This window comes from Syngnathus acus, chromosome 14 (genome assembly GCF_901709675.1).
Source record: "Syngnathus acus chromosome 14, fSynAcu1.2, whole genome shotgun sequence".
Taxonomy (NCBI): Eukaryota; Metazoa; Chordata; class Actinopteri; order Syngnathiformes; family Syngnathidae; genus Syngnathus; species Syngnathus acus.
The window spans coordinates 3,373,791-3,401,789 of record NC_051099.1 but is presented as its reverse complement, the minus strand read 5'-3'; the positions used below and the strand labels follow the sequence as shown (position 1 = coordinate 3,401,789).

The 27,999-nt window shown below is 46.0% G+C and overlaps 6 protein-coding genes across 11 annotated transcripts; 2 read left to right on the top strand and 4 right to left on the bottom strand.

The window, feature by feature from the left end:
• The first annotated feature begins 47 nt into the window (after positions 1-47).
• On the top strand, positions 48-4,674 carry slc37a2 (solute carrier family 37 member 2). 3 transcript variants are annotated; one of them, XM_037269747.1, is made up of 18 exons: positions 48-625; positions 1,264-1,345; positions 1,411-1,501; positions 1,562-1,640; positions 1,711-1,846; positions 2,189-2,265; positions 2,748-2,914; positions 2,982-3,019; positions 3,136-3,237; positions 3,310-3,400; positions 3,468-3,530; positions 3,601-3,686; positions 3,751-3,799; positions 3,874-3,947; positions 4,044-4,122; positions 4,201-4,298; positions 4,369-4,433; positions 4,510-4,674. In XM_037269747.1, the coding sequence occupies exons 1-18, from the start codon at positions 567-569 to the stop codon at positions 4,523-4,525; spliced, it is 1,452 nt and encodes a 483-aa protein (XP_037125642.1). In that variant the 5' UTR covers positions 48-566; the 3' UTR covers positions 4,526-4,674. The 3 variants fall into 3 exon arrangements, with proteins under 3 accessions (XP_037125642.1, XP_037125640.1, XP_037125641.1); XM_037269745.1 differs by having other exon boundaries at positions 3,091-3,237; XM_037269746.1 differs by having other exon boundaries at positions 2,982-3,046.
• A 395-nt stretch (positions 4,675-5,069) lies between these two features.
• pou2f3 (POU class 2 homeobox 3) lies at positions 5,070-13,025 on the bottom strand. Its single transcript, XM_037269886.1, has 13 exons — positions 12,893-13,025; positions 12,624-12,681; positions 9,743-9,771; positions 9,078-9,179; positions 8,901-9,006; positions 8,740-8,828; positions 8,230-8,406; positions 8,014-8,155; positions 7,631-7,764; positions 7,409-7,558; positions 7,279-7,324; positions 7,081-7,198; positions 5,070-6,537 (listed from the first exon to the last, which is right to left on the bottom strand). Exons 2-13 carry the CDS (start codon positions 12,670-12,672, stop codon positions 6,498-6,500), a joined length of 1,182 nt encoding a protein of 393 aa, XP_037125781.1. The 5' UTR covers positions 12,673-12,681; positions 12,893-13,025; the 3' UTR covers positions 5,070-6,497.
• Positions 13,026-13,035: 10 nt separating this feature from the next.
• On the bottom strand, positions 13,036-16,332 carry rcc1l (RCC1 like). Of its 3 annotated transcripts, none has more exons than XR_005100183.1 (12): positions 16,128-16,247; positions 15,549-15,842; positions 15,351-15,480; positions 15,152-15,280; positions 14,979-15,045; positions 14,780-14,916; positions 14,522-14,703; positions 14,136-14,223; positions 13,873-14,046; positions 13,705-13,790; positions 13,382-13,534; positions 13,036-13,128 (listed from the first exon to the last, which is right to left on the bottom strand). XR_005100183.1 is itself a non-coding variant. In XM_037269885.1 (12 exons), the coding sequence occupies exons 2-11, from the start codon at positions 15,831-15,833 to the stop codon at positions 13,457-13,459; spliced, it is 1,356 nt and encodes a 451-aa protein (XP_037125780.1). In that variant the 5' UTR covers positions 15,834-15,842; positions 16,218-16,332; the 3' UTR covers positions 13,273-13,355; positions 13,425-13,456. The 3 variants fall into 3 exon arrangements, 2 of the variants coding, with proteins under 2 accessions (XP_037125780.1, XP_037125778.1); XM_037269885.1 differs by lacking the exon at positions 13,036-13,128 and adding an exon at positions 13,273-13,355 and having other exon boundaries at positions 13,425-13,534; positions 16,218-16,332; XM_037269883.1 differs by lacking the exon at positions 13,036-13,128 and adding an exon at positions 13,273-13,355 and having other exon boundaries at positions 13,425-13,534.
• A 2,537-nt stretch (positions 16,333-18,869) lies between these two features.
• tlcd5b (TLC domain containing 5b) lies at positions 18,870-19,979 on the top strand. The gene is made up of 3 exons (XM_037269973.1): positions 18,870-18,960; positions 19,151-19,356; positions 19,442-19,979. Exons 2-3 carry the CDS (start codon positions 19,158-19,160, stop codon positions 19,942-19,944), a joined length of 702 nt encoding a protein of 233 aa, XP_037125868.1. The 5' UTR covers positions 18,870-18,960; positions 19,151-19,157; the 3' UTR covers positions 19,945-19,979.
• Positions 19,980-20,053: 74 nt separating this feature from the next.
• On the bottom strand, positions 20,054-23,113 carry pigs (phosphatidylinositol glycan anchor biosynthesis, class S). Its single transcript, XM_037269972.1, has 12 exons — positions 23,066-23,113; positions 22,678-22,817; positions 22,483-22,594; positions 22,309-22,398; positions 22,137-22,228; positions 21,779-22,019; positions 21,566-21,708; positions 21,337-21,451; positions 21,127-21,272; positions 20,968-21,065; positions 20,697-20,907; positions 20,054-20,621 (listed from the first exon to the last, which is right to left on the bottom strand). Exons 1-12 carry the CDS (start codon positions 23,082-23,084, stop codon positions 20,343-20,345), a joined length of 1,686 nt encoding a protein of 561 aa, XP_037125867.1. The 5' UTR covers positions 23,085-23,113; the 3' UTR covers positions 20,054-20,342.
• A 292-nt stretch (positions 23,114-23,405) lies between these two features.
• Positions 23,406-27,900, bottom strand: aldocb (aldolase C, fructose-bisphosphate, b). Of its 2 annotated transcripts, none has more exons than XM_037269285.1 (9): positions 27,742-27,900; positions 25,821-25,937; positions 25,520-25,731; positions 25,192-25,246; positions 24,944-25,104; positions 24,790-24,873; positions 24,535-24,709; positions 24,243-24,462; positions 23,406-24,182 (listed from the first exon to the last, which is right to left on the bottom strand). In XM_037269285.1, exons 2-9 carry the CDS (start codon positions 25,930-25,932, stop codon positions 23,897-23,899), a joined length of 1,305 nt encoding a protein of 434 aa, XP_037125180.1. In that variant the 5' UTR covers positions 25,933-25,937; positions 27,742-27,900; the 3' UTR covers positions 23,406-23,896. The 2 variants fall into 2 exon arrangements, with proteins under 2 accessions (XP_037125180.1, XP_037125181.1); XM_037269286.1 differs by having other exon boundaries at positions 23,406-24,116; positions 24,263-24,462; positions 27,742-27,899.
• Between the last annotated feature and the right edge of the window lie 99 nt (positions 27,901-27,999).

The window sequence follows — 27,999 nt, the reverse complement described above, 5'->3', positions numbered from 1 at the left end:
CTGGAGTTGTTTACAATTCGCGACTCTTCGACTACTTCCTTTGTTGTGACGTCACCCTCCTCCGATCACGTGTCGCCAGGGACGGTTCGTGACTCCGTCTGGAAAATCTTGTGGAATAACCAACCGCTATTAATAAGCACTCCTCGCAGCTGCATATCACCTCGGAGGTTTTTTTCCGCAAGCGTTGGTATTCTTCTGGAGGTCGGGCTGACTCGTATTTAAACTCTGCCACTATGGAGAACGTCGTCTGGATGTTGATGGACATCGAATCCCACCAGGAAGCCCAGTGGCCGCTTCTGTCCTCTAGCAGCAGTTAGCATTAGTTTTCCACTTCGGGCAGTGCCTTAAATGTCACTTTTTGAAAGCATAGCAAAACAAGTAAGCAGGGTTTTTTTAATTTTCACTGAGGAATTCATTATACGAGCGTAACAATCGTAACAACACGCAAATAAGCAGCCCATTGACCTCAGCGGTGCCTTCACGGTCTCATCGACGCTTTTCATCATGACTGGAAGAAGCATTTGAGTGTTTTTTATTTTTTCGCCCGACAAAAATTTTCATCGACCATGAAGGCTTCCCTGGCCCCCGGGATTCGTTGCATCACGTCTTTTTCTCGGGATAGCTGGTGAGTTTACAAAAATATGTTTTTCCCCCCCGCAGTTTTTCAGTCTGTGAACGTCTCATACTCTGGAGTGGACGGACGACTTGCCCTTATCTCCCCGGGGCTTTTAATGATTTACCTAACTACATCAATATAGACAATCAATACTAAGCAGTAAACACAATTCCTTATTTATATTTGACGATGTTTGTCATAGTTTGTGCTCGCCCTCGGGGTTTTACTTGCCTTACCAGCTAGAGACTCCCATCGCACCAGACTCGGTTAAGAAATGTCCTTTTTATACATCTTCCTTCCTTACTGGCACCAATTTCACCTTTATAAAATCAATAGGCTGGGCTAAATAGGGATATATGTATTATTTAAGGAATTCGGCCGAAATTAGTGACCCAATTGTGGCTTTTATAGCACGAAAAGAACATCGTTTCATCCTACTTGGACGGCGGCATGGTACGTTAATGAATGACGAGGCGTTGATAAATAATCACTTTTTGTAATGCAGTTTCGTTAAAGGAAGAGTGAACACAAGGAGCATTTTATTCATAAAAAAAATGTTTATACAGTTTTTATTTGTCATGTTATCACAACTGTAATAAGTGTCACTCATGATCACGATTATTTGATCTCCATGTCCTCCTGCCCAGGTATCGAGGCTTCATCCTGTTCCTCACCTTCCTCTTCTACACCGCCTACCACCTGTCTCGGAAGCCCATCAGCATCGTCAAGGTAGCTAAGAAACCCGACGGCGTGTGATCGCCCGCACTTGTGAAACCAACTCTGTGTTTTGCCAGAGCGAACTCCACCGAAACTGCAGCGGCGTCATTCGCCCGGCCGACGTCAACATCACCAACAATGTCACCTGGTGCGACTGGGCTCCTTTTGGTGAGTGCCAAATAAGACACACACACTGTTTGTTTGACACTCAACGTGTTATCTGTCCAGACCAGGACAACTACAAGACACTCTTTGGGGTGTTGGACAACTCCTTCCTGGTGGCCTACGCCATCGGCATGTTTTTCAGGTTGGCTTGAAACTTTCCGTCAATTCCGCAAAGCAGGCAAAGTAGAAATATGTACCGGCCGTGTCCGCAGTGGGATATTCGGGGAGCGCCTGCCGCTACGTTACTACCTGAGTTTTGGCATGCTGATGAGCGGCTTGTTCACCTGTCTGTTCGGCCTCGGGTTCTACTGGAAAATCCATTCCTTGGGCTACTACGCCGTCATCCAGGTACGTTGTCCGTCATTAGGAACACCTCGGAATGAGTTACCGCTTTCATGTGAAGACATCTTTTATTTTTGTTTTTACCATTAGTATCGTACCCGACTCAAACGATCAGGCCTCTTGCTGATGAGCTGATCATTTGAATCGTGTGTTGGCGTGGAAAAATATGCTCGATAGGGCCAGAGTTGAGTCAGTCAAGGCTGTCTTTGTCAGCTGACTTGTGTTTGCTGTTGAGTCACATGACTGGAGTCACGAGTCAGGGGTTGCACTTGAAGTAGGGAGGGTCAAAAGTCAGATTTTTTTTTTTTTTCTGGACTCATCTGTGTCCCCTCCACCGTCCCCCTGCAGGTGTTCAACGGCTTGATGCAGACTACCGGCTGGCCGGCTGTGGTGGCCTGCGTGGGCAACTGGTTCGGAAAAGGGAAGTAAGTACCTCCAGTGACCACCCCCCCCTCCCCCATCCACGACTCAATTAGTGATGACTCTGCATGAGTCGCATTTCGACACATCAGCGAGACTCGACTTAACAAATTCGCACCCCGAGCGCAATAGCGCTACTTCCCAGAAGTGCAGGCGAGCAACGCCGCTCCGTGTTCCACATTACAATGAGCACGTTTCACTTTCTAGTCAGTCAACAGCCGCACGTTTTAATCACCTTGGCAATTTTCGTTTCACACGATGGAAACTGGGAGGGGCAAAGACATCTAGAAGAGCGACGGACTTTTTTTTTTTTTAATCCAGTTGAAGCTTTTAAATTGCCCCAAAGTTTGCCCACAATTTTGTGACATTGTAATAATGAAACACTTAAAAGCCTGCAAAGTAGTGGTTAGGAGTACGTAGATTAAGTTGGATTCATGTTGTGGAGACCCAATTGCAATTGAAGCTCATGCGTGTGGTCTGTCGCCAGGCGCGGCTTCATCATGGGCGTGTGGAACTCGCATACATCGGTGGGCAACATCCTGGGCTCACTCATCGCCGGCGTCTTCGTCTCGTCGGCGTGGGGCCTCTCCTTCATCGTGCCGGGCATCATCATCGCCTCCACCGGCGTCCTTTGCTTCTTCTTTCTGGTCGAGAGTGAGTTCCTTAATCGCCGACTCTGAGTTCTTGCCCTCCTCCTAACCCGTCCTTCACCTTCATCCAGAACCCGAAGACGTCAACTGCAGCCCTCCTCAGCATCACGTGAGCATCAACAGGGCCGGCGAGCTTGTGCGTACCGCAACCGTGTCAGCACGTGTGTGTTTGTGCGTCAGAACGACTCGGAAAATGAAAGTGGTGAGACCGAGCCTCTCCTGCAGAGTCCGTCGCACGTGGCCAACGGTTCCGTCGTCGTCGACACGCCCGACAACTCCGCCGGACACTCGGAGGCCATCAGCTTCTACGGAGCCCTCAGCATACCCGTGAGTTTAACGTCAGGACAAACAATGTTGAATGTTTGAGTATTTCCCAAGCGTGAGATTTGCGTCCCGCAGGGCGTGGTGGAGTTCTCGCTGTGTCTGCTCTTCGCCAAGCTCGTCAGCTACACGTTCCTCTACTGGCTGCCGCTCTACATCTCCAACGTCGGTCGGTGTTCAACCACACACACACACACACACACTTGACCAGCCTGATTCACGCGTCTGTCCTTCAGCGCATTTCGAGGCCAAAGAAGCCGGAGACATGTCTACGCTTTTTGACGTGGGAGGAATTGTGGGTAAGTTCTGAGTTAAAAAAAAAAGAAATCCCATCCTGATATGATTTTACGGTGGTGCTTGTTTCACCAGGCGGCATCATGGCGGGCCTCGTGTCCGACTACACCGGCGGGCGAGCCACCACGTGTTGCGTCATGCTGCTCGTCGCCGCACCCATGGTGAGTGTCACGTTTTCAGTCATCGCCAATCAACATGAATTATCAACAAACCTTCCCGTCGCAGCTTTTCCTCTACAACCACATCGGACAACGAAGCCTCGGCACCACGATTGGTAAGAGAGAAAAATTGATGCCGCACTTTTATTATCCATGAATTTTGATTTAAAGTAAATTGGTATTTCCTTAGGCATGCTCTTGCTTTGCGGGGCCTTGGTCAACGGGCCGTACGCCCTCATCACCACTGCCGTATCTGCCGACCTGGTAAGATTTCTTACTTTGTTTTGACATCTATTTTTTTTATCAATCAAAATGACATCTGAATGTTGCAGGAATTTTTATTTTATTTTTTTCCTCCAGGGCACACACGAGAGCCTGAGAGGCAACTCCAGGGCATTGTCCACGGTGACGGCCATCATCGACGGAACGGGATCAGTGGGTACGAGATCGCCGTCTTCTCGCCCATTCGTAAATCGATGTCAAATTGTCACTAACGCCACGTGGGTGCCGTGCGCAGGGGCGGCGCTGGGCCCTCTTTTGGCCGGGCTCATTTCGCCGTCGGGCTGGAACAACGTCTTCTACATGCTCATCTCCGCCGATGTGCTGGCTTGTTTGGTAAGGAACAAGGTCTGTCTTGCAACACACGCAAACAGCGTGACCTGACGGATTTTGTTTTGTTGTGCAGTTTCTGGCCAGGCTCGTTTACAAGGAAGCTCAAGGTTGGTGCGGACGCATCCCGAGAATCAGAGGGTGAGCAGTAGCGAAACGGCGCCAAGTCTAGACCGCTTGTTTACGGGGTCAATTCATCCATGCGGTCTTCTTGCAGGTACAAGGAAACTTAAAAGGAGGAAACACCAGCGCGTCAGCTACGTCACAACAGCTCTTCACCAACTGGGACTCATCATCAAGCAAAAACGTTGTCTCTCAAGACACTTTTTAAATGACTAACTTCACTCTGCCATGCTTTTATCAGTAAAGTGTACATACAAGACTTGGCTTTACTGTCGTTATTGGGGATTTCCCTCCCATAAATGAAGTAAGCTCAATATTAGTGACTGGAAAGCCTTATCATTTAAAAAATCATTTAAAAAAAAAAAAAACACAAAAAAAAATTGACAACTACAGCCTTACTACAGTCACTTTTTTACCAATAAAAAAAAAGCCTTGTCTTTTTTTTTTTTTTTTACAAAAAAGCCTGACTGTACATGGTCATTTATTTTTAAAAAAAAGCCTTACTATATAAATAAATAAATAGATAGATAAATAAATAAATGGACGGACGGACATACAGATACATACATACATACATACACACACACACACACACATACATACATACATACATACATACATAAATACAATTCAGAGTCCATTCTTAGTATTTTGATATCAAATAAAGTCTTTTAATGATCCATTCCACAGCTGGAGTTTTTATATTTTTATACATTTCCAAACCATTTCAACTTCAACATGTTCAGCTCATTGTTGTATGTATATCATTCAGTATTATTTGACATCTTGTTGGAGCCAATTTAGTTTCCTTAGCTTAAATTCTAATTTTTGTTTTGTTTATTTGACAAAGCCTTTGGTCACCTGATCAGTCACCTGATCAGGGAAATAGGCTGCTCCCACTTGGTAGTCAGTCTCAGTTAGATAAAGAAGGAAGATAGTAGTGACATAGTTTTTTTTACCGCTAAAAGGCCGCTTCAAGCTACTTCAAGTCTGCTCCAAGCTTGTAATTTTTGGAACTTGGAATTTAGAAATCAAACTTTCGTTTACTTCTTGGAACCCTTTATGTTGAAACCTTAGTTGAATTACAAACAATTTGGATTTGTACCTGTGTGCCACCTGTTTGCCTGCCTGCCATTCCCGCTCCCCCCTTTCCTTGCTTGCCTGCCTGCCTGCCTGCCATTGCCTCTCTCCCTCGGCCTGCATGCCTGCTTGCCTGCTTGCCTCCATTTTGGACATTCTACCTCCACCTTCGAAAGGGTATGAGCAACAGCTGTACACAGTGTTTTAAGATAAGCGTGTGACAAGAACTATACAACATCTAACCTTTGAAATTTAAATTGAAACTGACACTCACATACATACACACACATACATAAATACAATTCAGAGTCCATTCTTAGTATTTTTATATCAAATAGTCTTTTAATGATCCATTCCACAGCTGGAGTTTTTATACATTTACAAACCATTTCAACTTCAACATGTTCAGCTCATTGTTGTATGTATATCATTCAGTAATTTTTGATATCTATTGATATCATTCCACAGGTCTTCATTCAGCCTCTGAGCCTTCACATGTAATTTCTTCAGAAACTGCATTCCCTACTTTCTAAGTGAATGTCATCTGATGGTCTTTTGCCAGATGTTTAAACCTAGACCACTATTGCACTGAACTTGTTTGTAATTATAGTTTGTTTCTTTTGTCTAACTTAGGGTTCATTTAAAATTCAATCTTCAACAAAAAACAAAAAAAGGAGTTAGCCCAATAATCTCAGCACCATTGTTTGACTGCTTGCAAGCCAATGGTTTAAAATTAAAAACTGCATATAGACAAAAAAAATACAAATAACATGCCATACGGACATGGTGCATATGAAAGTGGATTTTTTTTTTTTTTTTTTTTTTTTTAAAACAGTCTCACACTTAGAGGCTTATGAGCTGGACCGTGAAAGCCTTGACGGCGAGAGCTCACGATGTTTCTTGGGTACTGTATGTGTTTCAAAGTTTTCCTCATCTCCTTCTCAAACTCTTCTTTGTACATCCTTCGAAAATTCAAGACATCAGCAAAGTGGCTGAGGTACCTCAGTGGTGATAGCCGATCGAATTCCAACGGCCCCATTCCCTGAAACACACACATGGAACATTGTGTTACTTTAAATAATCCAATTTCTGCATTCATTCATTCACTCACTGTGACTAAATATCGTGATTGGGTGATTAGATTAGCAGAAACTGGATCAACATCACGACTTGTCAGCTTGCTTTAATTTAATTGGGTCAATCAATTGGATCAATTCAAACTACAGCTAAATACATTTTATTTATTAGATCTTAAAGTAACTTTATTGTAATTAAAACCAAACATTTTATTTCGTTTTTAATCATTTACATGGCAATGATAAATAAATGATACAAAACTCGTGTAATAAAACACTTTAATTAAAAAAAAACTCTTGAAAATAAAAACTTAATATTGAGTACCACCAGGTCTTTTTTTGTAATGTCAATAAATTAAAAAAATTCTGCTACGAATAGTGAAAATCTGCAAACAGATGACACCCACGCCTAAAGGGTTTTGCAATTACCTCGAGCTGTCACCAGATGCTGGCTAAGCGCTTCAAAAAGAGGATCCAACATCATGCAGTGATAAGAGTGGAAGACTCACCCTGGAGCGCTGTAAGACGGCGGCAGGTTGATGTGAGACGTTAATGAGCCCGAGGACATGGACAGGCCGACGGGGGAAACTTCCCGGCTCAAGCAATTGGGAGATGAATTGGAAGAAACTACGGAAAGTAAAACAAGATTTGTCAAATGCACCAAAGTTGCGTAACACACATCGGACGTAAGTAAGAAACTTGCTCACCTCCGCCTGAAGCTAGCGGGCTGTACGGTCGCGACATTGCGGTGGCCTACATCAAAAAAAATATATATATGTAGAATCTTTTTATTTTATTTGGACGACCGCTTTCAAGGCCGGTGAATGACTGACTGACCATCCTGGAGTTGACGGGCAAGCTAGTGACCGGGCAGTAGATCCGCTTCTCCTTCTGGCGCCGGTTGCAGAACCAAACCCGGACTACCTCCTTCTCCATGGCCAGCTCCTCGGAAATCAGCGTGATCTCCTCGGAGTTGGGCTTGGGGTTCTGCAAAGTCAAAAGATGGCCCCAGCGTGTACTTGCCGTAATGGTCAAAAGTCAATCAAATGTGCCACTCACGTCAAGGAAGCGCTTCTCCAGCGTGAGCTTGATGTTGGTCTCAATGCTGGTCCTCTTTTTACGCTTGCGGCCGTAGCCTTCCATCAGCGGCGGCAGGGAGGCGGCGCTGCTCATGCAGTCGGAAGGGGAGTTCTCTGAAAGGTAGAAAAATATTCAACTAATTTAGGGTTCATGGTGAATTTTGAACACAGCTATGTCCCCATTTAAAAGGGTGTGCGCACTTATGCAACCACATCGTTGCTTATTTCTTATATTTACTTTTGAAAAGTTGATATTTTTGGGGTAAGAGGTGGAATGAGATTGGAATTTCAGTCTGATTTTTTCGATGTGGATCACAAAAAGTGGCATTTGAAGAGGCTTTTTCTAATCACATGCAAATCTACCTGCGTCGTTCAGCCACTTTTCCAGCAGAGGTTTGAGCTTGCACATGTTCTTGAAGCTCAAGTTAAGAGCCTCGAAGCGGGAGATGGTGGTCTGGCTGAAGTCGTTGCCGTACAGCTTGCCCATGGCCAGGCCCACGTCGCCCTGGAATGCGTCACAAGGGACTCCCGTCAACGTCTGCCCAAAAAGCGGCTCGGAATGGTTTTGGAGATATAGACCTGCGTGAAGCCCAGTTTGATGCGTCTCTGCTTGAAGGCCTTGGCAAACTGCTCCAGCTCCTCCAGATCGCTGGGTTCTTCCTGGGGCGGCAGCGCCATTTGTTTGACCATCTGCAGGTGGGACATGTCCATGTGGTTGTCCAGCGAGGGGCCCACCAGGCCCGAACGACTCATCGCCTGCAACGCAATTTGGTCACATTCATTTTCCTGGAATTTGGGTGATTTGACAGTTGGCAAACTTTACAAAATGCTATTTAGTAGCAGTATACAAGAGACTCAAACACAAAAATCCTCACCACTGTCAATCTGATGTTGCTCAAATTCCACAAAAAAAAACAACTTTAAGCTCCCTCAATCTGAGCTCACCAAATGTTGCCGCACCGGATCCATACCTTAGTCATGTTTGATTAGACAAATGCTCATCGCCTTTGATAATTAGGATTTTTCCATCATCTGTATGTTTTGTCTATACAGATTGTGTAGACTGGGAGGGGAGGGGGGAGCATTAACCTGCGGAGTCAAAGCCAGGCCGGGCTGGTGATGCAGGAGACCGTTCTGGTTCTGCCCCGGCAGCGACATCAGGTTCTGCTGCAGAAGGGCTGTGGTGGAAGTTTAGAACCAGGTTTTGATTTTAGTACGTGGGGGTGAGATTTTGTGGCGGTGATGATCACCTTGATGACTGGGGCCGTTCTGGGACAGCAGGAAGGGGGACGGAGACGACAGGTGAGACGGGGGCATCAGGACCATGCTGTGCATGCTGTGCAGGGACGTCAGGTCCTGATCGCCATGGCGACAGTTCAAACCAATGTAAACATGTTTTCTCATGTCTAGTCATTATTTCCATTTACCCCAGTCATGTGCGAAGCGTGCATGGACGGACTTTGCGTCATGTGACATGTCTTCAGCGAGGAAATCAGGTGGGATGAGTCGTTGATGTCCTCGGTCTTGATCTGCAATAATTCCACACAGCAAAAAATGACAAATCCTACGAAAAGTACTGTGCGTGCTTTTAGGTCACGAGGGCATGCGAGTGTGTGTGCGTGTGTGTGTGTATATATATTCCTTCACTTCAGGACCAGTTTGGTCGCTATACAAGTTGCAACGAGTGACATACTCCCTCCCTTCAGGCGAGCCACTATGCAAATAGACACACACACACACACACTACCACCACGCAGAGCAGCCCCTGAAAGCTGTGGCACCTCCTAGAGGGAAAAAAAAAATAACGTGGAAACAAAAATTCCCGGCTGCCAAAAAAGTGTTTGGAGAAGTATCCAAATAGCTGCAAACTATTTGAGGTGATTCAGGAGTGCTGAGAGGAGGAGAGTCATTATTGACACGGGGGGTGTGGTGGGTGGGGTCTTTGCTGCTGGTTTGTCCTGAGGATGTTAGTTGTCCAAAAAAATGAGTTTATTGGGCAAAGGCGCTGTCAATAACATGGATGCTTAGCTCCAACGGGCATTCTTGGATTTTGCAGTCCACTTGAGGATTTGAATGAATGTAAAATACTTACTGATCGGTGGAATCCAGATCCTTTAAGCTCTGAAAGGCCAAGAAGAGAGTAAACATGATTCAAATGTTTTTTGGACGTGCTCACTCAATCCGGTGAAATTTCACTCGATTGTATCTCCATGGGATTGCGCAATCGCAACTTATTTGAATTCATTCGAAGGCAGACAGACAAACGGACGTGGATAGGTTTATACAGGCCAGTGCGAGGATGCTGACGGACGAGGAGGAGAGTGACTTTCGTGGGTGTGTCGCCATTTGAATGTCAAATGGAGCGCTATGGATGTGTGTGCGTGACGGGAGCCACACTAACGTGGCGTCATGCAAATACAGCAACAACCCCAACACCAGAGCGCTCGCCCCCACCGTGTCAAATGTCGCCCCCCGCCCCGCCCTGAGGACAAGCAGCCCGGATGGCAAAGTTCCAGTATGAAAATGACCATGAAATGCAAATTTGACTTTTGCTGACTTCTAACACACACACACACACACACACGATAAAAAAAAAAAGAAAATCATTTTTGGTCGATATTTTTTAACTTAGCATTAATGTTATAGTAGAAAAAAAAAGTTACGATTTTTTTTTAAAAATTCCATTTGTTTTAAAACTTCAGTAGAGTACAATGTAACAAAACAAAAATATATTAAAAACTATTATTGAAAAAGATGCATATAATCATGATAAATCATTTAAGAAAGCATTTTTACCCCAAAAAATATTTGCATGATTTAAAGAAAGTTATTGAGGCTTTTATTATTTTAAAAAAGCTGACATTAAAATACTTTGTTGTTGTTGTTGAGAGTGATATATTTTAATGTTTGCGTTGTGAGGAAGAGCCACATTAAAATTAGCATCATAAAGGACATTAAAAATGAATATTGAAATGGGTGACTTTGGACAACACTGGTTTGAGTAAATATGAATAAATGTGACATTTATTTTAAATGGCAATTAAGTTGACATGCATTTTTTTATGCTAACATTCCTGATATAAATAATGCCAAACATTTCCACTGCTTTATCACATGGACCGCAGATCTAAATATTTTGTCAACTTACTTTAACTAGACAAAAAAATTAAAAAGTCCCAAATTTATATTAGCGAGTAGCGACAGTCACTTCATGCTTACTCGAACGTTTCTTACGTTGCAACTCAACTCGGGTGTGACTGCGTATCTAAATAAGTATTTATTCATGTATATATATCTCAGAGTAATCACACACCTTCGCTGGAAGCACTCCAATTAGGATAAAATATTTCCCCCCCAAAAAAACTGAATGCAAACATTCTGATCAAAGACTCGATTAGCATGAAAAAAAAACATTTTGGAAAAACATCAATGCAATCCAGCCAGCCTTCACTCCAGGCGAGGGCTGGCGCCTTTTTAATGATTCTTTAATTATATTGGTAGAAAAAGAATACATATTTGTTCTTCCAAGCAGGGGGGAGGGCTCAATTCACAGTGTCCTTTTCCGCCATCTTCCACCTCGTTTATATTTTTAGTATGACTGTAAATGAATGGATCCCAATAACCTCTCCAATATTAATTTGATGTCTATTCTAAGAAATGGAATGCATCGATTCCGCCGCATCGACACACTTTTCTGGCTCGCATACACTTGGCCATTGTTTGAAAGGGAAGTTCTGCATTTCTGTTGACAGTTCCCATTTATTGTTTTGTATTTTGTTGCCGTCCTCAGCCGCGAGGCAGCCGGCATTTCTCAGCAAACAGGCCTCGGGGCCATCCTGCTATGGCGACCAACTGCCACTATACACACACACACATACACACACACGCACAGACAAAGGCTCGCATGCCCGCAGCGAGTTCTCCATGGGTCAAAGGGATCCTTGTTTGGACACACACATTTCTTTTTTATGTATTAACTGGGGCTTCACTAAAAGATGGGCATGTTTTATGTTAGCATTATGCTAGCTGACTTTGCTGTGACAAAATGATGCTTGGATTGTTTACGATTATGATTTTCTTTTGTCTGCTGTGTTTGTATTAAACACGTTCATGTGAACTTTTTTTCCATAAAATGATGAGGTTTTTTTTTATTAATTTTTTTTAAAATATCCTTTTGAAGCGACTATATTTCTTTCCATGGTTATCCTCGTGATAGGTTTTAAAATTTGGAAAACTGAAACTTTTTTTTTTAATGAAGTCAGTTTTACAGTAAAGCTGAAGTGCTGTGCTCCATTTCCGTCAAGTTATGATTAAACATGCACTGAGGAATACTTGAGCAGGGCACACAGGATTTTCCTCTATCACTACCTCCTCACCATAACCACTCGTGTCAATTTATTAGGTACATCGAGGAACCAGAAGCCTAATATAAATCCTCATTATAATGTCATAAATGTTTCACTGGATCTGCCTGTGAGGTGTCTACAAACAAACACCTTCCCCACTTTCAATTGAAAATTGACTTCATGAATAAAACGGTTAAACAGCATGCAAAATGACAATTAAAATAAATCACAGATTTTGCAACAGCGCTGATGAATTATTGATTGTGCGGCATGATTTTAGATCATTATATACCTGTGTATATATAAATATAAATATATATACATATATATATTTATATACACACAAACACACTGTATGTACCCAGAATATATACACATCATATATTATACTTAATATATGTATTAAAATTTTTGAATAGTACCATTCTTAAATTGATAGTTCTTTTCAATTGACTCTTATTTATATTTTATATTCAGACTACTCCCACTTTAGTTTCACAAAATCCCGAATAGATTAATCATCCCGATAAATAGCTTAACGAATCTCGCCAATCGTATAAACGAACGAGCGAGCGTGAGTTCATTTTGCGAATCATGCGGACAAAGAAGAGTGTAAGACGGCCTCACTTGTCTGCTCCCCCTGAGTGTCCGACTGCTCCAGAGTGTCTGCGCTCATCTTCCTGACCTGCGATGACAAAACACAATTCAGCTGATTTTCCTACATCATTTCGACAGGACAAGGCTCAGGAAAATCACCTACACTTTATTCTAATGAGCTCTCACCACCACCATCACCACATCATGTGCTGCTTATAATATTCATGGAAGGAGACTCCCAGCAAAGCACAGCAAAAGGGAGTCAGTTCATTTTTGATTTTGGAGGGGGAGAAACTTACCTCAGGTGTCTGTTTAGCGATGCAAGAATGCCAAATCCGTCTCGACAACTGCAACTAGTATGACTTACTTTGTCATTTTCCAGAGTGGAGGAAGGCTCACCTGTGCGGCGCTTGTGCCCGAGAGGCTCATTTGCATACATTGCGGCGCGTCCTATCGCGCTCCGCACGCTTTGCATAAAACAACAACGAGGCCTACTGCGAAAGCACACACTCAAGAGACGCACTGCCGGCGACTTCTGTGCGAAAAAAACAAGACAAGTTGAGAAGTTTCAAAAACCATGGCGATATTTGTTTGCGTTACATGTTTTTTGCGCCCTACGAATCCTTCCTGGCAACAAGTGACGGGGTCTAAAGTTTGAAAATAAATCAAGAGGGCAAACTTAGTCATGCACTAGGTGATTTACTTTAAAAACATGTACAAAGTTTTTAGTTTACATATGTTGCATTTAAAATGTCCTTTCCACTTTGGAGGCCCCCCACAAGTCCCACCTAAGCGGACCGCCACACAGCTAGCTTGTTGTTGATTCCTCCCCTTTGGAGCTCAAAGATGCTTTTTATTCCTACTCAGAGGAGGGACTTGACCAGCGCCACCATGTGGTCCACACCACACGCTACATCCACCACTTGACCGGGAACAGTAACCTGAAACCAGTAACACATACATTAGTTACATTTTGTTTTCACTCAAATTGGACATCTAAATGTATTTATTTGAATAATAATTGCATTTTTAAATGACTCTATTTCTATTTTGTTCCAACATTTATTTATTTAATTCTTATTTGTTGACACCCCCCCGACCCCTCCCTTACTCTCCACGGGAAGAACTGGTCATCTTTTTTCCCGATACCCAAACACCCTCGGAGGTTCTTTCCCCACACGAAGAGCTCGCCACGATCTGTAACCATAAAAAAAAAAAAAAAAAAACACCAAGTGAGCCGTTTATCCTTGCGTCAATTTGTAGAGAGCCACGATTTTACCGGTAACGGCAGCGAAGTGAGTGAGGCCGCATCGGATCTTGGTGACGGCGACAGAGGGGTTAAAGTCGGAGCGTCCAAACAGGGAGGGGGGGATCATCTCTGGGGAGCAGGACTCTGACAGCAAGGGGCCTTTCCCCAAAATCCCATACCCCCAAACAAATACCTCGCCTTTTTCTGAAGGAAAAAAAAAAAAAACAATAAGACAACCAGAAAAGATAAAATGCAATATGTAGAGGGATCTTCTTTTTGTTTGGACTACTAACCATTCAGAACAGCCACCTGCGTGCCTCCGCATGCAGCCTGCACCACCCGACCGCAGCCTGGCAGAGGCAACCGACGAGGGGAGTTGATCTGGAAACCAAAGTTGGAGCCGTGAGGGAGTGGCGGGTTCCCGAGTGGCCCGGCTTGATTGAGTCCGTGATGATGCACAATGGTAAAAATTCATAGCACATATTGTCAAATTATTATGACAAAAATATATCACTTAAGGGCAGACGTAATCTTGCCCCATACAGTCTGCCTAGCAACAAAGCTGCAAACATGTGACAGAACTAGGGAAACAAATCCAGAGCGTAAACTGACTCGAAGAATTCACCAATGTTGGGGAAAAAACAAAACGAAATATTTCCGGCATTATGGTCATGCTCACCTGGGTGGTGTCTGTGACGGAGGCCAGCTGAAGGTATTCCGAGTTCCCCCATCCATACAGCTGCCCGTCGACGGACACGGCCAGGCTGCAGTCAGCGTACGTGCTGACCTGCTGAACCTTCACACCCGACAGCTCCCCCAGCACCTCGGTCGGGGTAGAGCACACCTTGTGATGCCCCAGACCTGCAAGCACCGACCTCATGAGTGTCCTCATTATGAGAAACTGTACAATGATGTATACGTAGAAATCCAAACGGACCCGTCTGCCCGTCCGCTCCCCACCCGCAGGCGTAGACTCGCCCCGTCTCCGTTAGGAAGAGGCTGTGGTCCTGTCCACACGCCACCTGCACCACGCGGCCATCCACGCCTTTTATTTTGTGAATCATGTGACTTCCGCTGTGAAGAAGCAACCAAACGTCAGCTTTGGAAAAACGCCGGCATTTTTGCAAGATGCACACCTGTAAGCTTCGTCTTCCACGATATGTCGCCCACACTGGCCGTAAGCGTTGTTGCCCATGCTGAACACTGAGAGGGACAACAATCATTCAAAAGTATGATTCTCTACATACAAGCAAGAAATGATTGACAGCATCTGGATGCTAATTAACATTCACACGAGGCGGTGACTGACCTCCCTCGCCATCGGTGAGCACGAGCGCGTGCGCTCGTCCACATGACACCTGCGTTACGCGTGTTTTCTGCGGTTCTCGGAGCGGCAGCTGTACAGGCGACGGCTCCAAGACGTAATCGTAACTCTGATCTGAACACACAAAATGGATGAATTACGGATGATCTGTTTCTGCACAGTGGAAGGGGATTCAGAAACTTACGCCGATTGCTCTGTGCGCGCTGAAAGCCGAGCTGCGAGTCCTTGTTGAGGCCGGCGCCCCAAAGCTTGGTTACATCTTTAGTGGCGGACGCCAGGAGAGTGAAGCCATAACCGCAGGCGGCAGATGAAATCTAAAAGAAAATAGCGCCACTATTTACACAACTGCAGCTGGGGGCAGGATGTGTGTATTTGTTCTTACCTTGTCTTCTGTCTCCAGTCGGTAAGGCGTCAGCTGATACTTGCGTGGCTTCTTCCTGCCGCTGTCGGGGCGCACAAAGCTGGGGATGCCCAGCGCTCCCGTGAAGCTGAAGCCCCATACGAACACTTTGTGGCTGGGTTTCTTGTGCTGACCCACATACTGGAAGACCGGGCTGCTGCTGCCAGGTTTCTCCTGCGGGTTTGAAGCGTTGCTGAAGGTTGCGTGGCCGCAAGAATAGAATTTAAGGGAGGAGAGGAGGCGCCGTCGAGCTCGTGGAAGAGACATGATGCTCAACTGCAAAACATCAATTAACAAGGTTCAACAAGCAATATGACCTGCTTTGTATATAATGCTAAAACTTTATATCAGAAATAACATAATTTGTTTTTATTGGATAAAAAACAGGCACACACATACAAAAGCTTTATTTACCGAGTGAGGGGCATTTAAATAAAATTATTTTATAGATAGTAAGAACTTAGTGTAAATGAAATGCTGCTAGCGTGCCAGCAGGCAACTAAGACACAGCGGTTTGCTTCTTTTCTACAAAAGCACGCTCACGGAATACGATGGACTTACTTTCCACCTTTCATGTGTTTTATTCAGAAAGAAAAACTTGATTAAACGATCAAATTTTCCAATGGCATCCTCGCGTGTTTATTTACGCACCGGCACATTCAACCAGGAAGAGAAATGATTCTAATTCCGCTTTCGTTTCTTCTTCGTCTCATCTGTTAGTGTTGGCTCGTGAGTGAACGGTTCGTTCAAAAGAACGACTCTATTCAGTGAACGAGAGTGAACGAATCACTTCCTACAGTGATTCGCTCTTTTTTCAGTTCATATGACTTCAACCAGTAGGTGTCGGTAATGACCATTGAAGCTGGTGCCACCTCGCCGTAAAACAAAACGAAGAAGGAAATGACGTCACTTCCCGTTCACGAACGAGTCGTGAATTGCATTTCCCGTTCACCAACGAACGAATCACTGGAAATGCGAATCACACTCACAAATTCATTCGTTGGTGAGCGGGAAATGCAATTCACGACTCGTTCGTGAACGGGAAGTGACGTCATTTTTTTCTTCGTTTTGTTCTACGGCGAGGTGGCACCAGCTTTAATGGGCATTACTGACACCTACTGGTTGAAGTCATGAAGTTTTTAGAACAGCGAACTGCGCATGCGCCGCGGCCGGGGCGTTTTCGGACAAACGCAAGAGCCGCACAGGTAGTGAAAGGACCAACTCGCTATTAATGTTTTGGTCAGAAATAACCTTAACGGTTGCAACAAATCACTGCTGCTTTGGTGTCTGCCGGAGCGACTCGCGATATGCTGACCGGGAAATAAGAGGGGAGTTTTCCTCATATCTTTTCCCAAAGCTGTGGAGGAACCGAGAGAAATGCTTTCGCTGGGTAGAAGCTTGTAAACGGCAGGGATTTACAGTACCTAATGTCACCAAAGACATATATATGCAAATATATATAATTGACAATTATTCTCAAAGCATCCCCTGATCTTAAGCTCCCAAGAGAGCAAGGAAAAACTAAAAAAAAATACTAAAAGAAAGAAATAGTCGTATCATTTTATTTCATCGTATTTATATATTTATTATAAATGTATTAGTTATTCATCTAAAGGCCGGTCCGCGAAAATATTTCTGACACGTAACCGGTCCGTGGCGCAAAAAAGGTTGGGCTGCCAGTGATCTATTCGGTTGTGAGCTACTCCATAAAAGCATATATATTCAAGACAACATCAACGAGGCTTCCATAGTGTAATGGTTAGTACTCTGGGCTTTCACCCCAGCAACCCGGGTTCGAATCTCTAAACATTTTATCATAGGAAATTTGCAACACAGTTGCTCGTGTGCTGCCCCATATAACCATACACCTCCCTAAAGTTTAGGGTTAGGTTTAGAAGCTAGGGTTAGAGCTAGGCGTAGAGCTAGGGTTAGGGTTAGAGCTAGGGTTAGGATTAGAGCTAGAGCTAGGGTTAGGGTTAGACCTAGAGCTAGGGTTAGGGTTAGAGCTAGCGTTAGAGCTAGAGCTAGGATTAGGGTTAGAGCTAGGCGTAGAGCTAGGTTTAGGGTTAGAGCTAGGTTTAGGGTTAGAGCTAGGGTTAGGGTTAGGGTTAGGGTTAGGGTTAGAGCTAGGGTTAGGGTTAGGGTTAGAGTAGGGTTAGGGTTAGAGCTAGGGTTAGAGCTAGAGCTAGGATTAGGGTTAGAGCTAGGCGTAGAGCTAGGTTTAGGGTTAGAGCTAGGTTTAGGGTTAGAGCTAGGGTTAGGGTTAGAGCTAGGGTTAGGGTTAGAGCTAGGGTTAGAGCTAGGCGTAGAGCTAGGGTTAGGGCTAGGGTTAGGGCTAGGGTTAGAGCTAGGGTTAGGGTTAGAGCTAGGGTTAAGGTTTGGGTTGGAGCTAGGGTTACGGTTGGAGCTAGGGTTAGGGTTAGGGTTAGGGTTAGACCTAGAGCTAGGGTTAGGGTTAGAGCTAGCGTTAGAGCTAGAGCTAGGATTAGGGTTAGAGCTAGGCGTAGAGCTAGGTTTAGGGTTAGAGCTAGGTTTAGGGTTAGAGCTAGGGTTAGGGTTAGGGTTAGAGCTAGGGTTAGGGTTAGAGTAGGGTTAGGGTTAGAGCTAGGGTTAGGGTTAGCTCTAACCCTAGCTAGGGTTAGGGTTAGGGTTAGAGCTAGGGTTAGGGTTAGAGCTAGGCGTAGAGCTAGGGTTAGAGCTAGGGTTAGAGCTAGGGTTAGAGCTAGGGTTAGAGCTAGAGCTAGGGTTAGGGTTAGAGCTAGGGTTAGAGCTAGGGTTAGGGTTAGAGCTAGGGTTAGAGCTAGGCGTAGAGCTAGGGTTAGGGTTAGAGCTAGGGTTAGGGCTAGGGTTAGAGCTAGGGTTAGGGTTAGAGCTAGGGTTAAGGTTTGGGTTGGAGCTAGGGTTACGGTTGGAGCTAGGGTTAGAGCTAGAGCTAGGGTTAGAGCTAGGGTTAGGGTTAGAGCTAGGGTTAGGGTTAGGGTTAGCTCTAACTATTCTTTTAGTAGGTTTTTTTTTAGTTTTTCCTTGCTCTCTTGGGAGCTTAAGAGATGATTTGAGAATAATTGTCAATTATATATATTTGAGATGTACTTTTATTATTATTTATTCTGGACCTCTTTATTCTCATAATTCAAAATGAATTAAAATTGAATAAAAATGGAAAAAAGTAGAAAAACACTTAGATTTAATAGTTAGCTATCAATTGGTCATTTCATCTGAGTTGAGCTCCAAGCACCGTGTGTCTGCTAGCAGACAAGCAGAGACAATAATCCTTTAAGAGGATCACCTTTGGAAGAAGGTGAACATGGGGATGCGTGGTGCACAAGGTTCTTCCTGTCAGAAACATGATCTTCAAGCATCCTGACGCTACTTTATGAAGGAACATATCATTATGGTGAGAGTTTTCCAACTAACCTTTAATGTACAAATTGAACTGCAGTGTCAATTTCAAGCTAAATACAACTGAACTGTATTTGGGCAGTTTCTTTCAAATACCACTAGAGGGAGCTTGTGTACCAACAGGTTGAGATTTACTGTATGTTGACAGCAAACAGCCTAAAATTGAAAATCTGTTACCATTCCAGTGAGTTTATGATGGCGATGGCACTGCTGGAGGTTCTGTGCAGCCTGGCGGGCTGGTTGGGTCTCTATGCGTTACTGTGCCGGGTCTCGCCTCAGCGCGGGCCCGAGTGGAACTGTCGACTTGTCACACTGACGCACGGCGTCGTCATTGTGATGCTGACGGCGTACGTGGTCTTTGTGGAAGGACCTTGGCCCCTCACACATGCTGGTTTGACATTTTTATTCACATTTGCCATCATTTGCATTGTTGCTAGGCAGGACTGAGAAGTTACACATCAATGTGTCATTGCCAGGTAGCGAAAACACGACTCTTCAGACGTCCGCGCTGTGCGTCTGTCTGGGCTACTTCCTGTTCGACATGGCCTGGTGCGTACGCTTCGGCGGCGAGGGCACCGTCATGATGGGTCACCACGCCGCCAGCATCGTCGGGATCCTGCTGGCGCTGCTGACGGGCGAGTCGGCGTGCGAGACGTGCGCCGTCATCTTCGGCAGCGAGCTCACCAACCCTCTGCTGCAGGCCCGCTGGTTCCTGCGCCGGCTGGGCCGCTACGACAGCCTGCTGGGCGACGCCGTCGACCTGCTCTTCATCTTCCTTTTTGCCACCGTGCGGGTGGGCGTGGGCGCTGCCCTGTTCTACTGCGAGCTGACCTCACCCAGGACTAGTTTGGCGATGAAGTTGGGCGGCGTGGTGATGTACGGGCTGGCGTGGGTGTTCATGGTGGATATCGGCAAGTTCGGATACAAGAAAAGTCGGATGCGCTTCAAACAGTGGCAGGAGAAGTGCAAAGATTCTTGACAACAGTAACAATTAAAAGACGTCTGGATTCTTTAATGGGGGACCCTTGCAAATGGGCAAAATAGCACACGGAGAATTATTTTTGTCTCATCACACCATGTCTGAAATAAATACAAATAAGGACTTAGAAGTAGTATTTTAATTTTCAATAACTTAGAAGAAAAAAGACATTATTTAGCAAGTAGACCAGTAGTAGTGCTGAACAGTCACAGTGGGCACTCAAATAAAAGCATTTCAAAATCCCTGACGTAGAAAAAGACCCCAGAATGCTTTGCTGTCCAATAAAAAACATGTACGGTACCTTTAGTTCTTTTCTCCAAATTTCAAAAACCAAAAGTCGTTTTTGCATTCTTCGGGGAAAGCTTAACTTAACAAGGTGACAATCCTCACCCACCTCTTTAGTCCTTCTTGGCATGCTTGTCCCTACGCTTGCGGATCGCCTCCACAAGCATATGGAGCAGCGCCACCAAAGCGGGCACACCCACGGGCACAAAGAGCGGGATGTAGATGGCGAACTTCTGGTCGTCGGGGAAGTAGAGCAGGTGGAGCAGGGACGGGTCGAAGAAGGCCCGCTCCGACGCCAGGATGGCCTCCTTGCTGTACTGCAGGGCGAAGGCCAGGTTGCCCGACTCCAGCTCGGCGCTCGCCAGCCGCAGCGACGCCACAGCATTCGACACCTGTTGCAAAGAGTGACTTTAATGGGTCAAAAATATTTTCTCCTCTCTCCCAAAACATAGCATGCACGTGCACACCTGCTCGGCAATGTTGTCGTTGATGACGATGTTCTCGATCTGGTCCAGCAGTTGCGCCAGCGATGTGATGGTGGTGGTTGCCGTGGCGATGTTTTCCACGGTGCGACTCCACATGAGACGGTCCAGTTCCCAGTCTAACAGGCCCGAGCTGTCAGGCGGCGCCAACAGGAATCCGGCGGGAGGCGACAAGGGATGCACGCCCAGCAGCAGCCTGGGGGCGGGTCGTGATGTCACTCACGTTGAGTCATTCTTTAAAGACGTGGGACGTTACCGTAGTTGTGCGAGGAAGACGCCCATCACTTTGGTCATGTTGATGTTGACGTCGAAAGCTTGCAAATCCGGTCCATAGAAGCCGAATACATTATATATCTAGGAAGACATTTGAATATTAATGTCAATGTTAACGGCAACAATGCAGACCATCTCTCACCATGATTCCGCCCCATTGCGGCGAATGAAAGGCGTTGGAGGAAAACTGTCGCTTCTGCTCATCGAGGATGTAGAGCGGCAAATGTTGGTGGTCAGGCACATACAGCAGAAAGTTGAGCAGCGGGTTGGACGAGGCTGCGTTGGAGCCTGAGCGCAAAATGTCAACAAAGTTCACTCATGTCAAGGCGCTCCAAAGGAAACATCAAGTTACCCAGTCGAGCCTCGACGGGATTGATGACGTGCGCGAGGCTGTCGGCGCTCAACGTGTAGGCGTGGTGGTTGTTGTCGAATTTGGCGTTGACGCCCAGAAAGGAATAGGACACCATCTGCCAACACAACATGCGCTTTAGAAATTATTTCATTCATAGTCGATTTGATAATTCAATTATATTCAGACCGATTCATCATCTGGTCGATTCCATACAGAAAAACAAACAAACCTGAGAGTCAATGCTAAAATTGGCCAAGGGGCTGAGTTTGGAGAGCATGGGTTGGACGTAGGTGTAGACGGCGCCCTCTATGTCCCAATGCACGCGGTGCCACTTGGGGTCAGGATTCAGCAGGCTGAAGGTGATCTCGTAACCTATAAAGAGTTGCAAAATGGTGACCAAGGAATTCTGTATTTTTTAGAATGTATAGCTCGCGCTCCTAACCCGGACTGGACTTGAAGGCTCTCATGCTGTCAGCTTTGGTTTGTGGATGTCCCGGGCTGAGTCTCACTCTGTCGCTGAGGGCGGCCGTGATGTCGTCGTGGCTGAACGAAATCGTCCGCAGCACCTCCTTGACCCGCGTCTCTGTATAGGCAAGCACTTGATCCAGTGTCCTGCCCTCTGTCGTCTCGGCGCCGGCGCGCAGCAGGGCCGTCCGTCGCTGGCCCACGTAAACCCTCACATCCTGTTAGCAGAAAGGTCCGACTTTTTTTTTTTCTTATTATGCAATACACAACCATTTTTTTTTTAAAGGACTTTTTTTTTTTTTTTTTTTTTTTTAAAGAGACTTCAAAGTTTGAACCTGAGGCAGCAACAAAGACGATAGTGGGATTATGTAAATCACCAAAGAGCCGCACGGACTTTCGCTGAGTGCGTGCAAGGACTGATCGATGGCTGCAAAAAAAAGAAGAGGCCTTGATTCAAAGGACAAACCACTAAGTGAGCAAATGATGCAAGCAAAATGTGAGACTGACCATCAGCGGTGGGCTGGTTCAGGGCGTCCTCCTCCATGATGGTCGCAGTGCGATAACGCATCTCATATCTATAAGTCAAAGAAGTCTCTCCTGCAAAGTATTTTTTTTAAATTTAAATACGTTAATACACAATGCAAAACGCCATAGAAGAAAGGTTAGGAGATGAAGACTTACTGTCAATTTCATGGTCCTCATCTAGTGTGCGCGTCAGGGGAAGCTTCTTCTGCTGTTCTGGTGTCAGCGTCCCGCGAACAAACACCACCTCCACGTCGGTGCTCAGATGCAGCTATGACCCGTGTCCAAGTCAAAACGTTTTAAAATGTCAAAATGAGGCAGAGGGTGAGGAAGAGAAAGACAACAAAGGCTGACCTGCAGCTCAGCCAGCTCTTGAATCTGAGCCATGGGCAACCAGGAGCGGTACGTGGTGGTGGTCCGCAACCATACAGGGATTCCCACCAGGATGACCACGGCCACGATAGAGAGGGTGGCGAGTCGGCTGCGCGTTTTCTCTTTAAAAATGAATTAAAATATCCCCAGGAAGTTGTTAATTGTGGCATTAAAAAGAAAGGTAGCTTTGAGGTTAGTTTCTCTCGATGCTAGCCAGATTTCTTCAAAGCGCGACGGGCAAATAAAGTGTTTAACGTCATCTACAGAGCATAATACAAAATATGATATTCATTATTAATCTACAATCAAATAGCACTGTTGGCTAAACATGGAAAGTAATATTGACAAGCAGCGCTCTGCAAGTACTCACCCACTTCCGCGGAAGCCATTTCTGCAAATGAATGGGTGCGCAACGTCACACGTCACGTGTTCAAATATGTGACGTCACGTTGTGCAACATTCTCGCGACACCACGGAACACTTTACGGCCGAAGTCTGCCGATTTTTATTTTTATATTTTAAAATATAATATATAGCATATATTTAACATTCAAGAAGGTAGCGTTATTTTTATTTTAATCATATTTTATAAGAAATTATTCCACTCATTTCACAAAATAAGGATAGCCAAATAATTTGCCTTTACTGTGTGAAGTTGCAACCTAAAATATATATAAAGACTACCCAGAAAAATACAAGCAGACATGCTATTTAGTTTAATATAGTTTATTTGTCTTAACTATTTGACACAGCGAGTGCTTCAAGAACAATATTAACACAAACAATCACAGTTGATCCAATACAGCAGTGAGTCCCCACAAACCAAGCATCATTTTAATGAACTTCTTTGCAATCCTGGGGAGAGGGGAATGACACACAATATTGACAGCTACACACAACCGTATACATTAAAACTGTGCAATTTAAAGCTAACGTGGACACACGCGCACACACACACACACACAAAGTTGACTGATTAGTGGAGTCCCTTGCATCTTTTCAGACCAACATTGCCTCCTCGATGCCTCACCATGTTGATTGCTTGGTCCCACACACATGCTAGGAGACAAAAAGCCTATTTCTTTGTGTTGGTCCCACCTCCAAAATACTTTCATCTGTTTTGATTTGTTTGATCATAAAAATACAGCAGCTCTCTTTTCAGTGTGCTCCTTCTCTGCTTTTTAACACCTAATGTTTTCATCTACGTAATGAAGTTCAGTAGACAGTGCAGGCCAGTGATGCATGGATAGAGAAGTGTGTGGGGAGGAAGGGCCACAGGTTTTAATAGCAGAGCAGATATAAGACTAACTAGGTCACATGTTTGCTTATTAGTAGGCGTGATTGGCCACATAGAGGGACTGCCCAGCTGCGCCACCGCTGCTGGAGGACTCGTACTTGCCCAGGGCGGCCAAGCTGTTAGCCTGAAAAATGAGAAACGAAATGAGTTAAAAAAATAAATAAATAAAAAATCCAACTCGACAACCAGTCTTTTGGCTGGTGTGACTGCTACAGAGCACTCACTACTACTGCGAGTGCACGCAAGCGACTTCCTGAGAATGTCGTCTACCTCAGCGCGCTTGATGAACTCCTCGGTTGCGGCTTTCTCGTTGCTCATGTCCCCTCGCCAGGCCTGTAGGGCTGAGGCCTGCAGGGCGCGGCCGTAGGAGAAGGTGAGTGCCCAGGGCTTGGCCAAGGGGCAGGTATTGATGGCGTTGAGGTTGACACTGGCCTCTTCCTCCGACTGGCCGCCCGACAGGAAGGTCACGCCTAAAAAGGGCAACGACGAGTGAGCGGCGAGGCCTACGCGCAAGGAGTGACGCGACATCGGCCGGGTCTCACCTGTGACGGCGGGAGGCACGGTGCGGCGCAGGGCGGTGACCGTCGCCATGGCGATCTCCTCGTTGCTGTACTTGGTGGGGCAGGCGTGTCCAGCGGTGACCATGTTGGGCTTGAGCAGGGTGCCCTCCAGGTAGATGTGGTGGTCCGACAGAGCCTTGTACACAGCGGCCAGGACCTCGAGGTGGACGGACGGACGGGCGTGTTAAAGCACTTTTGTTACTTTCTGATCATAAAAGAGGACTTGAGCTTGATTACCTTCTCGGTGACGTACTGGCAGCGCTTCAGATCATGGTCTCCATCAGGGAGGATCTCTGGCTCCACAATGGGAACGATGCCATTCTGCAATTAGAAGCGTACAAAGTTACCAAAGAAGGAAATGCCTAGGTAATGCACAAAAAAAAGCACCAACCTGCTGGCAAATGCTAGCGTAGCGTGCTAGCACGTTGGCGTTCTCAAATATAGCCAGCTCGGAGGGTGTGGTATCGCTGATTTTCAGCACGCAGCGCCACTTGGCAAAGTCAGCGCCGTCCTTCTTGTACTGGGCGCAGCGCTCTGACAACCCGTCCAGACCTGCGACGCAGAGAAGCATCCGCTAGTCAAGCACCTGAAGATGGTCGATGACGATTTGTCTGTGTTATGCGCCGCTGCCGCCCCGACCTTGAGTGGTCGTCTCTCCATTGGTTCCGGCGAGGGGAACAACACCTTTGTCCACCTGCGAAAAAAAGTCACTTTAGATCAGCGATGGGAAAACCTTTGTGTGCAACGTTTTTTTTAATGGACAGAAAAAAAATAAAACTGAAGTTTTGCAGGTTAAATGGTTCATTTAAATAACTCTTGCGCTGGATGTAATGAACTGCCTGCTCTTGAAACCTGACCCTGTGTTGACACAAAACTGTGAGAGCGTGCGTGTGTGCGTGATTCCTTTCAAGAGCAGACCCACGGGAAGACAAAATGGACACCGCCGGCAGCCATTTAGAGGGCGCACCTTGATGCCGACGACAATGCCGCGGTCCTTGATGAGCTTGGAGAAGGGCGTGCCGTCGTCGGTGTTCTGGTAGAGCGTCTCGTGAAAGAAGATGACGCCGCCGATGCAGTTGTCGATGCGCCCGTCGGCCGTGAACAGCAGCTGACGGTAGCGCCGGCGGTTCTCCTCCGTGTTGTCCACGCCGATGGGGGTGAAGCGCTTCGCCATGCTGCCTAAAACAATTTGAAGTTCCATGTTATGATATTCCAGCGCTTTTACGGCTTTTTTTTTTTCTTCTTAGCCACGTGCAACCGAGGCATACCGGTGGACTCGTCGGCAGCGAGGATGCCCTTGCCGGGGGCCACGATCCTCAGGGCGATGTCCTGCAGCTCCTTCTTCTGAGCAGGAGTCAGCGCGGGGAACTGGTGAGTCATGGTGGCTGCAAACAAACACACAGACATTATCTTTATGTCACCCATCCAACATGGCAACTTCTAGCATCCGAAGAAAGCTGCATTTTTACTTCGAGGCCGACTGTTCCTCAAAAGCCAACTTTGACACAGCGTCTGGTTCGTGACTGAAGGGAACCCGGCAAGCAGTCAGGACGTGCCGGCGAGCACGCTTTTATCCTCCCCCCGCTGTGCTCGGCCATAAATAATTGATTACGCAAGCTCTCTGCTGCACAAGCAGACCGAGGCGGAGCTACTATTACGTAACGGGATGCTGCTGGGCTCGCCGCGCTCTCCTCAGCAACCCTACCGGCTGCCTCGTTTTTTCCCAGCCTCATTCATTCAATCTTCCTTTCATGCCGTTTAATCGTTTCATTGTAATGCCCACCACAGAAGGTCACTCATGACAAAAAGGAAATCAATACAACCATGTTGACATACAAATGAGATTCGATGACTCCACGTCTAGCTAACGACAACAATTTGGACTAGTTTGCAGTCTAGTAAACTTCCACATGGAGTTCCACACAAAGGGGGGCATTCATGCAAAGACAATGGATCGAGCGGCACAAAAAGAAATGTGTGTGTGCTGACGGGGTGACAAAGTGAGTCGGGCCTGGAGGCCGGCCAACAGGCCCCGCTCTTCCTGCGTGCTAATCCTCGGCTTAGGGAGCGCCGTGAGGTAACAAACAACACACGATGCAGGTCGTAGCCGTTTGTTTACACTCGATAAAAAGTGGACAAAAGGCGGCGGCGTCAGCTCACAGGAAACACACGCTCAGCAAATAGCAGCTATCTTTTGTCAAGCACGGAATAGTGTATGAGCTCCAAAAGTGTTGCGAAAACATTTTGCAAATCCAAACGCCAACTGAGACAAATCACATTATAAACGCCTACACCAATTATGCTATGAAGGTAACGGCATGTTTAAATCTGCCAATATTGGAGAGATAATATCAAAGTATACAAAATGGCTGCTTGAAAACAAAATGGCCTGATTGATTCCTGTCCACTTTCTATGATACGTTCTTGAGACTCCTGTTATGATACATTGATTTGTGCACCCAATTTTGCATCTAGCAATTTGAGGGGGGATTTTTTTTTTCCCAGACTCCTTTAAATTCCAAAAATGTGTGACTTGTCAGACAAAAGACCTTCACTGTCATGTAAACAAGCAACCCCAAGGCTGATACAGGTCGAGTGCAGCAGGGGCGTCCGCAGTGTCACAAATGGAAAAATGGGAGGGGGGCGTGGAGGGGGGGTTGCAGCCTGTTGCGCAGCACCTTTAGTCGCCATTTCTGCACTGCGCCATCCATAGACTTCATTCACACAGTCAACAATGCATACATTTCGAAAACCTTCTGAAAAATACTCAATTATCTCACTACTAGTGTATATCTTTTGGCCCCGCCCCCTTCCCCACCAAGGATGTCTACGTGCTCAGGAGCAGCTACTCACTCGCGCGCACGCCACCCTTTCTCACGGGCATCACACGTGCACGCGCGCATCGCTGGACGAGCACGATCGAGCCCGAGCTGTTAATTTACGACGACGCAACAGGTCACCTTGTCATCCTTGAAGGTCATCCCATTCTCGCCCACGACAAACTATTGAGAAGCACATTAAATGATAATGACACGCAGAGATGAATTTTTTCTGAGAGCTGACAGTTGAGAATTCACAGTTAGCTCACGGTTAAAAGCTAAGCTAGGCACGATGAAGCCTCAGCATCACGACAGGGAGGAAACAAAATGGCGCTTGGCAGTTGTGGTCAGATAGACATGTATCCTTTACCTTCTCTTGTGGTGGGAAGTGCGAAGTGACGAGAAGAGGTCCAAGGAGAAGGATGCCGAGCTTCCGCGGAGACCGACTGTGCTGCAGAGCAACGTGACGCTATACAAAACCTCGGGGAACCGGGGAGGGGCGGGGCGGAGTGGGCACTGCGTCATACTTGCGGGAGGCAGGGCGGTCGGCAGTGCGCATGCGCAGAAGAGCATCATCCGTCAATGGAATGTGTGAGGAAGTTGACTTCTTCAGGAAGCTGTAGAAACT

What these genes read in the sequence shown, in the direction of transcription:
- slc37a2 (XM_037269745.1), top strand. Translation starts at nt 567, where the DNA reads ATGAAGGCTTCCCTGGCCCCCGGGATTCGTTGCATCACGTCTTTTTCT. An exon ending in AACTGGTTCGGAAAAGGGAA is followed by an intron (nt 2,266 to 2,747) that starts GTAAGTACCTCC and finishes GTCTGTCGCCAG; the next exon opens with GCGCGGCTTCATCATGGGCG. An exon ending in AAGCCTCGGCACCACGATTG is followed by an intron (nt 3,800 to 3,873) that starts GTAAGAGAGAAA and finishes GTATTTCCTTAG; the next exon opens with GCATGCTCTTGCTTTGCGGG.
- pou2f3 (XM_037269886.1), bottom strand. Translation starts at nt 12,672, where the DNA reads ATGAGCGCAGACACTCTGGAGCAGTCGGACACTCAGGGGGAGCAGACA. An exon ending in AAAGTGGCTGAACGACGCAG is followed by an intron (nt 7,765 to 8,013) that starts GTAGATTTGCAT and finishes TCTACCTTTCAG; the next exon opens with AGAACTCCCCTTCCGACTGC. An exon ending in TGGAGAAGCGCTTCCTTGAC is followed by an intron (nt 7,559 to 7,630) that starts GTGAGTGGCACA and finishes TTGACTTTGCAG; the next exon opens with AACCCCAAGCCCAACTCCGA.
- rcc1l (XM_037269885.1), bottom strand. Translation starts at nt 15,833, where the DNA reads ATGTCTCTTCCACGAGCTCGACGGCGCCTCCTCTCCTCCCTTAAATTC. An exon ending in GCTCACCGATGGCGAGGGAG is followed by an intron (nt 15,046 to 15,151) that starts GTCAGTCACCGC and finishes TGTCCCTCTCAG; the next exon opens with TGTTCAGCATGGGCAACAAC. An exon ending in GCAGGTGGCTGTTCTGAATG is followed by an intron (nt 14,047 to 14,135) that starts GTTAGTAGTCCA and finishes TTTTTCCTTCAG; the next exon opens with AAAAAGGCGAGGTATTTGTT.
- tlcd5b (XM_037269973.1), top strand. Translation starts at nt 19,158, where the DNA reads ATGATGGCGATGGCACTGCTGGAGGTTCTGTGCAGCCTGGCGGGCTGG. An exon ending in TTGGCCCCTCACACATGCTG is followed by an intron (nt 19,357 to 19,441) that starts GTTTGACATTTT and finishes TGTCATTGCCAG; the next exon opens with GTAGCGAAAACACGACTCTT.
- pigs (XM_037269972.1), bottom strand. An exon ending in AAGAGCTGGCTGAGCTGCAG is followed by an intron (nt 22,595 to 22,677) that starts GTCAGCCTTTGT and finishes CACGGGTCATAG; the next exon opens with CTGCATCTGAGCACCGACGT. An exon ending in ACGACAACATTGCCGAGCAG is followed by an intron (nt 20,622 to 20,696) that starts GTGTGCACGTGC and finishes TCTTTGCAACAG; the next exon opens with GTGTCGAATGCTGTGGCGTC.
- aldocb (XM_037269285.1), bottom strand. Translation starts at nt 25,932, where the DNA reads ATGACTCACCAGTTCCCCGCGCTGACTCCTGCTCAGAAGAAGGAGCTG. An exon ending in GCATTGTCGTCGGCATCAAG is followed by an intron (nt 25,247 to 25,519) that starts GTGCGCCCTCTA and finishes TTTTTTTCGCAG; the next exon opens with GTGGACAAAGGTGTTGTTCC. An exon ending in ACGCTAGCATTTGCCAGCAG is followed by an intron (nt 24,874 to 24,943) that starts GTTGGTGCTTTT and finishes TTCTAATTGCAG; the next exon opens with AATGGCATCGTTCCCATTGT.